The 12,312-nt window shown below is 38.9% G+C and overlaps 1 protein-coding gene across 1 annotated transcript; it reads right to left on the reverse strand.

Annotated features, from left to right (window-relative positions):
• Window positions 1-3,134: 3,134 nt before the first annotated feature.
• ETAA1 (ETAA1 activator of ATR kinase) lies at window positions 3,135-11,552 on the reverse strand. The gene is made up of 5 exons (XM_035897500.1): window positions 11,288-11,552; window positions 10,949-11,025; window positions 8,592-8,710; window positions 6,117-8,263; window positions 3,135-4,197 (listed from the first exon to the last, which is right to left on the reverse strand). Exons 1-5 carry the CDS (start codon window positions 11,550-11,552, stop codon window positions 4,082-4,084), a joined length of 2,724 nt encoding a protein of 907 aa, XP_035753393.1. The 3' UTR covers window positions 3,135-4,081.
• Window positions 11,553-12,312: the final 760 nt, after the last annotated feature.

Genomic DNA, 12,312 nt, shown 5'->3' on the forward strand with positions numbered 1-12,312 from the left:
AAAATTATGTAGATACTTTCCTAATGAAGATCTGTTGTCTACTGCAAGCAGTCAGACAAAAGCTTGCATGTTTGAGGCACATGCAGTATCAGCAGGTCACCAAGAACTTAGAGGAAGCATGAGGGGTGCTGAGCATAGCCCATAAAATCTGTGGGGTCATGAGGCTGCCACTCAGCTCCCTTCCTCACTGGCGAGGAGGGGGACGTAGCATGAGAGCAAGCAGTAGGGCTGCAGCTTTTGCACTTCTCATCTGCTCTCCGAAGCTGTTTGCTGCCCACGCACAGCAGAGCAGCTGTCTAGGCTCAGTACCGCACCCCTGAAATGTGTTAGGCTGCTTTTGCTGATGTAGAGCCAAGCACATCTGAAACGTAGTTCAGGCACCTAATGGCTGACTTGCCCCCTCTGCGCCACTGAGTGCCCTAAGAGCACCTGAAATGACTGCAACGCCTAACCTATGCTCCTCAGGTTAGGAGGCACGGAGCCATCTCGAGCTACACCCCTGCCGCGTTGCTGGCTTTAATATCCAGATGTTGGAGAATTAGGCAAAGGTTAAACTCCTCATGTCTGCACCCCTGTCAACGTCAGTGTGCTGCCCTGTCTGCTGGAGTAGGTCCATGTCCAGCATCCTGCTGATGCCAGCACAGTGAGAAGAGGCAAAGGGCAAGGCTGGTGCTTAGAGCAAGGGCACTCACAAGGAAAAAGTTGTGTGGTGTGCACTCTTCCAGTATGTATATAGCTAGACAGTTTATTTTTCATTATATTTATTCTAAATCTTTTGGATGTTTCTGAACAATCAGTATGAATATATTTATTTTTTAAGGACAATTCCTAGCTGGTGGAATTTTATTTTTGATACTGTAGAGGTGTTTGTTCTTTGTAACTATTTCTAAGCCCTAATGAATCTTACTTCTGCCTGCATTGACTCCAGCAATGAAACTATATGGAGATAAAGTACTTAAGCTTTTCACTTTTATCAAATTTGCCTAATAAAAATGGCATAGGAGTGGTTTATTTTTAACACAAGAAATAATTTCTCTGTTTCTAATAGTATCAAGTCACAAGTAACTCTATTCAATTTGTTAATTGAGAGAGAGTATGGTAGGGCATTTGGTCAGGGTGTGACCAAAAAAATCTTAGTAGTTTGTCTTGATATCAGTTAAGAAACCATGATCCCAAGAACTTGTGATTTCTATTTGGAAAGTACTGTTTAAGAAAAACCAAATTACAGGCCTTGAAGCGTAATATCTGTGCTAAAAATCGGTATTTATTAAAAGTAAAATAAAAATCTCAGCCCGTCTGTTTTGATGAGTTTAATAGGGGAGAGCAATGGGTGCGTTTGCTGTAAAATGTCAAAATCAATGTGTTTCACACTGATCAGCAGATTCTTTAAATATGGTTAAGCAGCACACAGGAAGCACTTGGGTGAGTGACAGTAATTTATCAAAAAGTAGTTTGTGTCTTCCCCCAATTGAAAGTTTGCAAAGGGTCCTTTCCACACCCCTCATGGCAACACAATTCCCCTTGCCATACAATGAGCTCTTATTTTACCGCTCGGGAGACAAGAGGGTTGGTGAGACACTCGCGTTAAAGGATTCTTACCCTGCTCTCGGGGGGAGACCAGTGGTGACATTTTAGGCGGGCAGTTCCAGGGCCTGTCCTGTCCTGGGCACTGAGAAAGTCAGCATCACCTGGGAAGGCAGTAGGCTGGTTTTAAACTTTGAGTGTGCTCAAGGACACATAGTGGCAAACATTCGGGATTTTGTATGTTGTATCATTTTGTGCACTGAGCTTGGGTAGCCATAATGTCCTTACCCTGTATTTCATGTTATGTATCTACTACTTATCCTAATTTCAAACCTGATTAAAAGTTAGTCCTTTCACATGAATGACTGAAACCATCCTAAAAAAAAATACTCTCCAGCTCCCGCAACAGTTCCTTCCTTGCCAGTTAGCTCATCTTCTCAAATCAGAAGTCTAATCAACCATATTACCCTTGAAAACAAAAATTATCCTGTTTCCTTTGCAGAATTATTTCTCAAGAAAGAACCTGGGGAGGGAAGGGTTGATAAGCTGAACACTATCCAAGCAAAAACCCAACTTGTATCTTTCTCAATAAGATTTGACATTCTTGTGTACCAGTACCATAAAAGCCAGTTTTACAACTCTCATATTTAATACTGATAGCAGAAGCCTTTTTTCATTGCCACTTTCTTGGCTAATAGTACATCTGGCAAGTTACTTGATAGTTTAGATTTTCCTAGAACACCACAAAGACAGACAAGCATATCCCTCAGATACACAGATCGCACTACAATCTCAGAATAAATACAATTTTTGCAACAGCCACTATTTGGGGTTTACATTTGCCATACAGGCATGCAAATCTTCTGTCTCATAAACTGAACACTGCCAGCAGAGGCTGGACAACACAACAGAGAGTCTTTCTATTTCATGTTATATTACCTGTTAAAGATACTATTATCCAACTCATACGTTGCACAACAGCTGGAGCTGGCAGAAGGACAGGGAGCTGCAGCCCCAGACTATAAGTAAAATTTATTGGGCATTTATTGGTCTTCAATTTCATAATCAACTAGCTAGCACCAAGAATGGTGGTTAATACAAACCCAAATCCACTAGTTCAAAAACCAGTATAGTTCAGTATTTCAGGACTCAACTGCAGATGGTCGTGTGTAGAACCAGTTCCTCCACTGAGGATTTCTAGTTTAAATGGATCAAAGGAAACACTTTGTCACCCCTACAGGTAAGAAAATTGAGGCATGGAATAACTGCGTAAATTACCAAGAGAGAAAGTTCAGTTGTCCATATGGACAGAAAGTCCGTATGGAATTCCCACTTCCCTTCTCTTTACCAGTTTCTGTAGTATAGTATTTCCCAGAACAGACTAGAAAAACGTAAAAAAATTTAATGATGATTTACAAATATACAACACTTACAACTTTTAGGAGTTACAAAAATGGCACATACTACAGAAACCAAAAGCTTCCTCTAACCTTTGGTACATTTCATAGTTATTTATTTACAAAGAAAAATTACAGTCACTTTACATAGTGTCACATGTTTACATATAAGCATTTCTCAGCTGAAAAATATCTTGCAGCTTACCCACAGGCACTTTTTGCAGTTTGAGCTCTGCACCCATCTATCACATCAAAAATTCTATCAGCCCCTGTTAAGCTGACATGACATTGCATTTTTATGTTTCAACAGCCTTTAGTTTGAAAAATATGTACAACCCATAAGGCTAAACTGATTCATAGTTGTAGAGATTTCACGTGATATTTTATATGGCTCACGGTTTGGCAAAATGACACAGGCTAGCTTTATTAATTAGCTCAGTAATGCATGTTTAGAAAAAGGTGGTCCAATTTTGTTAGCTAGGGTATTTCCAACTCTTCATGAAGGGAATTAGAAAAACAAAACAAAACAAAAGATAAAATATCCTTTCCAGAATGCTTTTTCACCTTACAAAACTTAATTTATATTAAGTTCTTCCTTCACTATGTACAATTCTTACCTAAGGTCATGGAGCATGCTTTCCAAATCCTGTTCATTTCCATTAGTTTTCTGATGTTGGATGTTTTCTAGATTGTACTTTCTTTAAACCAAAACTTAAAAACTTTCTTCTACCTGAGAGCAAACATTAGTATTTCTTAGTCTGTGTGTACTTGAGAGTCTTCTTATAAATTAAAATACTTGCAATAAGAGAAATACAGCCAAAACATATACAGTCAGTTTTTGACATCTTCTACTCACATGTGTATACAAAAGCTTTCATGCTCTGATGATTTTCAGACTATACAATTTCAACACATAACAGTATGTGAACTCAATACAATCTTCATTGTGCTAAAGATAGTTTGGGACTACACATTTACAACTGGTAGTTAAGACTAAATACCACCAGAGTATTAGTTATGGTTCAGGTCAAGATTTTTTTAAATTGAGGAACAGAAAAAGCTTGCTGTCAGTAGCTGTGAACAGATTTTAAAGAGTGTCTTCCAGCATTACAGTATTTCCCTCCCAAAAACTTACTCCATAGACAAAATAAACTCCAAATTCAAGCATCTTTAAAGAATGCCTGCATTCTGGATTTTCTTCGTGCAAGAGCTTCTTGTTTTTTTCTTTCAATCTCTTCTTGAGAACATTTTCTATTTTTTTGTTCCACCACAGACACTGTAAATAAAGACACATATATTAGGAGCCTTCAAGTTTGTTCAATATGTATTTTAACTTATCTGTTTTCAGTGTTTGAAGATCTATGGCAAGAGCACACTATTCTGACATACCGGGCACTCAAGTTAAAAATGGCTCATCTATCCTGTCCCCAAGGCAGGAAGGGGGATAAGATGCATGACCTTTGTAGTGCTACTGATTACTGCCTCCCAATGATAATACTGCGATGCAGACATTTGCTTAAAGGAAATTTTACTTGGCTGCCCTTCAGGTGAACCTTGTGACATCAGGAGTCAACATAGGAGATGGCAACGGGTTAAGAAAATTAAGGCTATCAGAGTGAAAAGGGCTCTACAATTTAGTGAGTTAGTCAGAGATATGGGCATGGAGATGGTATAGACACAGGGGTCAGATACAGTACAGGTGTCACACAAATAAAACCAGAAAGGTTGAAAAAAGGTCAAAAGTAGCAATAAAAATTGGCAAAGGAGACAAGAACATGATAGCTAAGCGTAATATTTTATATGTTGTGTTACAGAACTATAAATTCCCACATAATAAAATTCTGACCTCACTGGAACCAACAGGAACACTCCCTGAACACGTCAGGAATTTTACTGTTCTTATACACCAATTTCCAATTAATGCATTTTTAATACATAGTCTTTCAGACTGGATACATAAAACAAAGGGTCTCTCTGCTTCTTAAAAAAAAAAAAAAAAAAGGTGTCCATGAAAAATTACGTTATCAGTTTTCAAAAGGATCACTTAACATCCATCTTTTTGTTACAGCAATGTCACCAAAAATTTAAGAGGAGGACAGTTGTTTATCTGTAAAGAAAATTTACACTATTCTTTTTCATTCCTTTATTCTGTAGAACATTCCACAGAACAAGTAGTTATCTCTCCCCTCCCTTCCCGCTTAACATCTGCAATTACTACTTTCCATTTATCTGCTTCTTTGTTGGGAAAGAAACATCGATAAAATACTGATTCTTCAAATAACGCTGGCTGATAGTTTGCAGGAATTAATTTTTTTGTTGTTTTTGTAACAGTGTCTCCTGAAAATTGAGGTTGATGTAGTACACTCTAAAGGCACGTTTTATCAAAATTAACATTGATTAAAACTTCACCAAGCCATGAGATCAAGTAAAAACAAGGCTGACTGGCACTCGACTAGTTCTACATTTCCCTAGCAAATAAGACCAATGCATGGAATACTACAGACTGTCACTGGACAATGGAAAAGCGACAGACCTCCCCTCTAGATGAAAGGAAGTGTTAGTGTCTAGACTGATAACACAAGAATATTTCACTGGCAATTTTAGCCACAGAGCAAACTACAATACAGGCCAAGGTTTCATAAGTGTAGAATGATTCAAAGTTCTAATTTCCAGGTGTACAATAATATGAAATTGGCATTCTGCTGTCTTCTTTCCCTGCCCCACCATTAATTGGGTTTTATGAATCATGGCTGAGATAAGTAATTTTTCATGTTTTTCAAAATGGAACTTTAGATTAAAGCAGATTCATACTACAATATTTACTACATATCAAAGTAGTAGTATTTTTAAGGAAGAATTTAAGAATATGGTATGCCGAGTGCTGCCATCAGCCTATACTTGATCCTAGTGATTCTGAGTGCCTATGGAGACAGAGTGTGAAATATGCAGAGAAGTGGAATGAAAATGGGAAACAAAAGTCCTTAACTACAGGAGTTCAAGAGATGCATGAGGACAATTTTATTTTGGAGAAAATAATCTCCAGATTTTCATTAGAATATTTACTAACGCCTAAACTGAATGAATACTGAAACCTATTGTAAGTTGCCATACAGTATGAATTTCTTCTTTGACATTCTGATTGCAGTAAGAAAACAAACAAAACCAGTCTAACAATGATACAATAAAGACAAATACCTGATGTAGGCAGTGCAAAAGACTCTGAAAGGTGCCTCTTGAAAGGTGGTTTCTTATTGTCAAGCTTGCTGTGCAAAGTCACATTCACCTGATTCTTGCTTCCTTCCAAACCCTGCAGAGTAATTCCAATGCCAGAATGGCTCCCTGGATTTTCAGACCCTACATGAAGAGCACCCTGAGAATTGTTAGTCTTTCGGAACTTAAACTTTGAAGGCATAAGCGATGTTTTGTTAGCAGAACTGTTATTTGGTATCTTTCCCGTATTATACAAATAGTCTCGGCTTTCTATTGTTTTGCTGCTAGAAATGTTTACTGCATTAACAGGACTTATTTCAGAACCAGTCTCTCTTGCTTGCACAGAATTTGACCTGTACCATTTTCCTGAAAGAGTCTTTGCAGTATCTTCAGAAGCAGCTTGATGAGAGTTTTTAGACAATGTGTATTTACACTCCACAGAAGTACCTGCGATCACAGTTAGAGGACTTGAGACGTTTTTACAGTTCACTACGTGACCCATTGTGGCCAGTCCACGTGTAACCTTTGACGAATTCCTACAGGAATCATTTAGCGAGAAAGTGTCCTGTTTTGTGTTTGGTTTTTGTGCCAAAAGGAGATCAGGTAGTCCTTGTTTAGATGCAGGGAAGCTGTTATCAGCACTTGATCTGGAATTAATACTGGCTCCTTGTATAGTTTTAGCTCTTTCATTTCCTTGTTTAACATCCTGGCTCTGAGTCTGCTTTTCTATATTATCACACACCTGATACAACAATTCATCATCCTCACAGTTTGCATCCCAAAGACTATCGGATTCACAAAACATATCTAGTATCTCATCAGAGAATTTCGGTTCATTCCAGTCATCAAACGACAGAGGACATTTCTTTGGTATTTCAACTTGATTTAAGTGACTTGTATTAGCTTGGTTAACCGCTTTAGTTAGATCATTAGCTTTCGTATTGGTAGAAACACTGGATGATTGACAGAAAATATTGTGTGTGTTATTCCCAGGTTTTTCAGTCCATTGTCTATGAGGATTAGATCTTGAAGGAAAAAGAGGAAGACTGTCACTTTTAGGCTGAATAGTTTCATTTCCATTCTTCACTTCAGGTTGCATTGAAATAGGAATATAGTTCAAATCACTGTTTTGGGCACTTTTCCAAATAGAATTTATTTTATCTGGCTTAATGTCACATTTCGCACGAAAGGCTATGGTCTCTGTCTTTGAGCTTTCTGGCTTATTATATGGCTTTTGCAAAGGAAGAGATTTTGCAACATTTTGTGCGTTGTTACTAGAATGTTTCAAAGGTGAAAACTGTAAACTGTTAGGTTTGCTTACACTGCCCAAAGAAGTTACTGAATTGCAACTACTTCTTTCCTTTGTTCTGTTAGCATCACTGAAACCATGCACAGATGGATTTGTAGGAATAGGTGGTGCTTCTTCAGTACTTAGCAATTCAGGATTTTGGGTTATTTGCATCACAAAAGAGTCATCTGCCAAAAAATCTGTATCCCAGTCATCAAAATCATCATTAACTACTCCAGCAACTTTACTGGAGACAACCAATTGTGTCTTCAAAGAACAAGGATTATTTTTTGTCACCATGTGAGTATCAGGTTTTAGAAAAGCCTGGTTCACACTTCCTGGTGCGCATGGAGTATCTTTTTGATATGCCTCTGAATTACCATGTTGCATGTCTTTAATTTCCTCAGGAAGGTGTTCCTCTTCCAAAGTGCTTTTATTTTCATGGAAATTATTATTTAAAGAAATACCTAATAATCCTTGGCTCAACTGTCCGCTACACTTCTGGGTAGAGCAGTCAAAAAGAGCACGAAGGGCTAGTTCAGCCTCAAGGTCTATAGACTTTTGACTGCTAGATTGACAGGGCTCTGCAGCAGGGATGCCAGTGCTCTGTCCAACTGGTTTCAGGGACAGAGCAGTATCTGTTTCAGAAACTTCACCAAGAAGTGATTTCAGGTTCTTCATATTTACTTCCTCTTTAGAATTATTTAAAGACTCTGAGGCAATCTGGATGAAGTCATGACCAAGCTTCTCTTGTTCCTGAACAGCATCTAGCTCTACTAAATTTTTATCAAATTCCTTAGCCAATTTCATGAGCTCCTCTTCAGGATTTTTTATTTTAAGATCTCTAGATTAAAAAAAAAATACAGAAAAGAAAGTCAAACCTACTGAGAAAGTTTAGCCAAGCTCAGTAACACTGCCATATAAGCTGTTCATTCTCTAGTTTTAACTACAGAGAGTACGACTGAATCCCACTGCTTTCAATGCGCAGTCAGCATGCCATCTTTTTGAGAATTCCCAAGAAATACCCCATTAAGAAGAGATAACAAGCCCAAAGTTGAACGCATTCTGTATGCTAATGTACAATTACATGGTTCACTATACATAAGAGGAACACCACATACCCTTTTTCATGAAAGCCCAGCTGTGATGGGCAAGACAAAACTGTAACTTACCTTGTACAACTTAACTTCGTCCTAGCTCGCACTTTTACTACTCCAGGGGTACAGGGAATAGCATCCTCACCAATCCATGTCCCTAAAAGGGAGCCTTCATTACAGGCTGCTTTTTCATCCTGAATGATTAGATTTATAATGCTTAGGAATATGATTTCAAATAAAGATTGGACTAGACACATACCTTGCATTAGTTAAAGTTGCTAAAGCAATTAAACTGGATCAAATCTGTTGAAAGCCAGATAGGAGCTAAACCAATACAAGTTAAGCAAGATTACTTAAGCAACATTGTCTACTGGTAGTTACTTTAATTACATTGACTTAAAACAGAAGCTTCAATTAAAATCACTGAATTTCACTTTGGTACTTAAATCTAATGCTCTGTTTACTTCATGTTTACACATAGTCTGCAATATCCATGTTACAAGCTGTAATCCATTTTACTTTAGTATACTGCTGAGCTAGCTGAGGTGCGCTGTCTTTATCCACTTAAAGCAGCATTAACAGATCAGAGAATTTGAAGGAAAACATAGTCTGAACGCTTCCAGGAAAAAATTCTGACCTCTTCCATTACAACTCATTTATACAAGGCGCCTTTAAACAGAAATGAGTGAAGTTTAGAAACTAAATGAAGTGTTGTTTCAGAGCTTCAAAGCTCAGGCGTGGATTTGAATTCTGAAATCTAAAAGATACAATACTGCAGTGGTAAAAAAGTCTTAGAGGTCCAGAGCCATGGGATGTGGGAAATTACTGCATGTAGGCCAGCAAAAGTAATTTGAACTTTACTAACTGCCAAGGTAGTTCTGGGTAAGTTTTCTTTTTCTTTGTAAATTTTTTTTTTTTTTAAAGAAAAAAAGAACACAAGCGACAGATAGTTGCAAGTCCTGGTATTATATACATTTATGACAGGGCTGTAATCATTTAAAAGGAAGAAAGTGGCATCCCTTATCAATGATTTTCCGATTCTTAAGTATAATTTCTCAAAAATATGCCAAATAGTGCATACATTTTAAACGGCCCTGTCAAATAAGCAAGTATATTTTGCAAGCTCTTTTAGAAATGACATGTTCTCTTCTTGCACTTAATAAAAAGCAAATAATTATTCTCCCTTTCCAGGCTGTGGACATCAGGTTCACAGCAAGACAGAGATACCAAGCGCATAGTTCTTAGGGTAAAAAGACCTCCAAGATCATCAAGTCCAACCATCCACCCAATACCACCATACCTACTAAACCATGTCCCGAAGTGCCACGTCTATGGGGTTTTTGAACACCTCTAGGGATGGTGACTTCACCACCTCTCTGGGCAGCCTGTTCCAATGCTTGACCGCTCTTTCAGTGAAGAAATTTTTTCTAACATCCAATCAAAATCTCCCCTGACACACTCTTGTCCTGTCGCTTGTTACTTGGGAGAAGAAACCAACAGCCACCTCACTACACCCTCCTGTCAGGTAGTTGTAGAGGGCGATAAGGTCTCCCCTCAGCCTCCTTTTCTCCAGGCTAAACAATCCCAGTTCCCTCAGCCACTCCTCATAAGACTTGTGCTCCAGACCCCTCACCAGCTTCGTTGCCCTCCAGCACCTCAATGTCCTTCTTGTAGTGAGGGGCCCAAAACTGAGCACAGTATTCTAGGTGCAGCCTCGCCAGTGCTGAGTATAGAGGAAGGATCACTTCCCTACTATTCCTGATATGAATCCAGGATGCTGTTGGCCTTCTTGGCCACCTGGGCACACTGATGGCTCATATTCAGTCAGCTGTCAATCAACACCCCCAGGTCCTTTTCCTCCAGGCAGCTTTCCAGCCACTCTTCCCCAAGTCTGTAGCATTGCATGGCGTTGTTGTGATCCAAGTGCAGGACCTGGCACTTGGCCTAGTTAAACCTCATCCAACTGGCCGTGGCCAATGAAGCAACGTTACTATGTTTATATTATTGTGGAGTCTCTCTCTCATGTGAGTCTTGTTCTTGTACTTCAGCAGTCAAAACACTTGAAAACACAGTAAATCCAGTATGTGAAGAAGCTCTTACCTTTTAACAGATGAGTGATTAAGGACAAATAAACACAACAGTATTCCTAAGACCAGGGGCAGTAACTTGTATTCTGAAAGTAAAACTTCCTAAAATGGAGCTGCTGCACATCCACTTTCTTAATATGTCCTTTTTTACAGCATCTGTGACTTATAAGAGTGACCAGTCAAATGCTATGCTTATGATTTTCATTCAGTCCAGTTCTAGTTTTCTATACACCCAATTCTTACCAAGAGAGTACTGTAACTAAAATTGAGCCTTCACCAAGGCTGTAGTGCTATTCTGTTTGATTACTGCATATGCAGAGCATTGGTTTAGAAAGTAACAGTTACCTGAGGAGCAATACGATTAACAATTTCTGAAATTTCTACTGCGCATCTACTGGTAGACTGTTTGGTTTTTCCATTTCCTATGAAAACAAACAAACAACCTTATTAAAAACTGCAAAACAATTCCATTTATAAAGTGCAGTATATCAAATAATTCAAGTATATGTCCTAAAATCAGAGCCCAATTCAGCACTATATTGAAGAATTTATGGGGTTTTAATAAAAATAAACCCAAACAACCTAACTGTGATAACAGAAATTCAACAAATTGTAGAACTTTTAGTATGCTCCCACTACGTGCCCCAAATAGGTGCCCTGAAGTCGGGATTTCGTTAATATTACCTAGTCTGTGTGCAATTGGTGAATGAGGATCCCAAAAGATTTCGTGCTGTATATCGGTGTCATTAACAGGAGAGCTGAAAGTACGTATACGGGATTTCCTACTCAACGATCTCTTTGGTGTTTTATGTAAACATGACTCTGTAAACAGAAAGATGATCCTTATTAAAAAAACAACAAATGAAAGGCCAGAATAACTTAGAACATACAACAGGACAAGGCAGAAAGAAGATAATTCAGGAACTTCAAGAACAAAAATTGTTTGCATTCTTCAGCATTCCTTTACTTACAACAGGAATATTGTTCACAACCATATATTTAATGCAAAATATGGTTATCTTTGTCAGTTACATCACCACAGAGATAACAGGGCATGACACAATACTGACAGTTATATGCTCAGCATCTGATGGTAAGGGTGGGAACTGTCAATCCTCCTACTTGTGGGAATACTGACTTTAGCTTATGTTAAGAGAAAAACTATGTATACCTACAAGGAAGAATATTTTGTATTCTGGCTTGCTCTGTGTCTTTCACCCTGACGCTGATTTGGGTCACAACTTTAATGGGCCCCGAAACTGTTCTGGTCACAACCTACCTTGGTCTATACTTCCTCCACTGGGCCTTTTCAGCTAGGACTGTTAAAAGCAGGAATATAGCTATTCAAAACCAGCTTGCAGCTCTCTCAGATCAGTGAGTGAACTGAACACACTACGTGAAGCTCAGATAGTCACCTCTGCCCTTTAGAACGGATGTTGCCGATGTGGACGCCTACAGAAATAATTTTAAAAGATGCAATTACTACGTGAGAAGCATCTTAGGAGATGCTTTGCACTTAAGCGCTTAGCACGGCCAGGCTTTATCCTCTCCTCGAGTGGATTAGCGTCCTCGGTCAGTTCTAAGTACTATCTCCCGCGGGGAGATGCCCTTCATCACTCCCTGACAGGAAGAGGCCCCTCCCAAGGCGCACGGACGGGGGAAAGGGGGGGATTACACCGCACCGGCCCGCTCCTCGCAGGCGGGCCGCG

Source organism: Egretta garzetta, unplaced genomic scaffold (assembly GCF_000687185.1).
Source record: "Egretta garzetta isolate BGI_Z169 unplaced genomic scaffold, ASM68718v1 scaffold457, whole genome shotgun sequence".
Classification (NCBI taxonomy): Eukaryota; Metazoa; Chordata; class Aves; order Pelecaniformes; family Ardeidae; genus Egretta; species Egretta garzetta.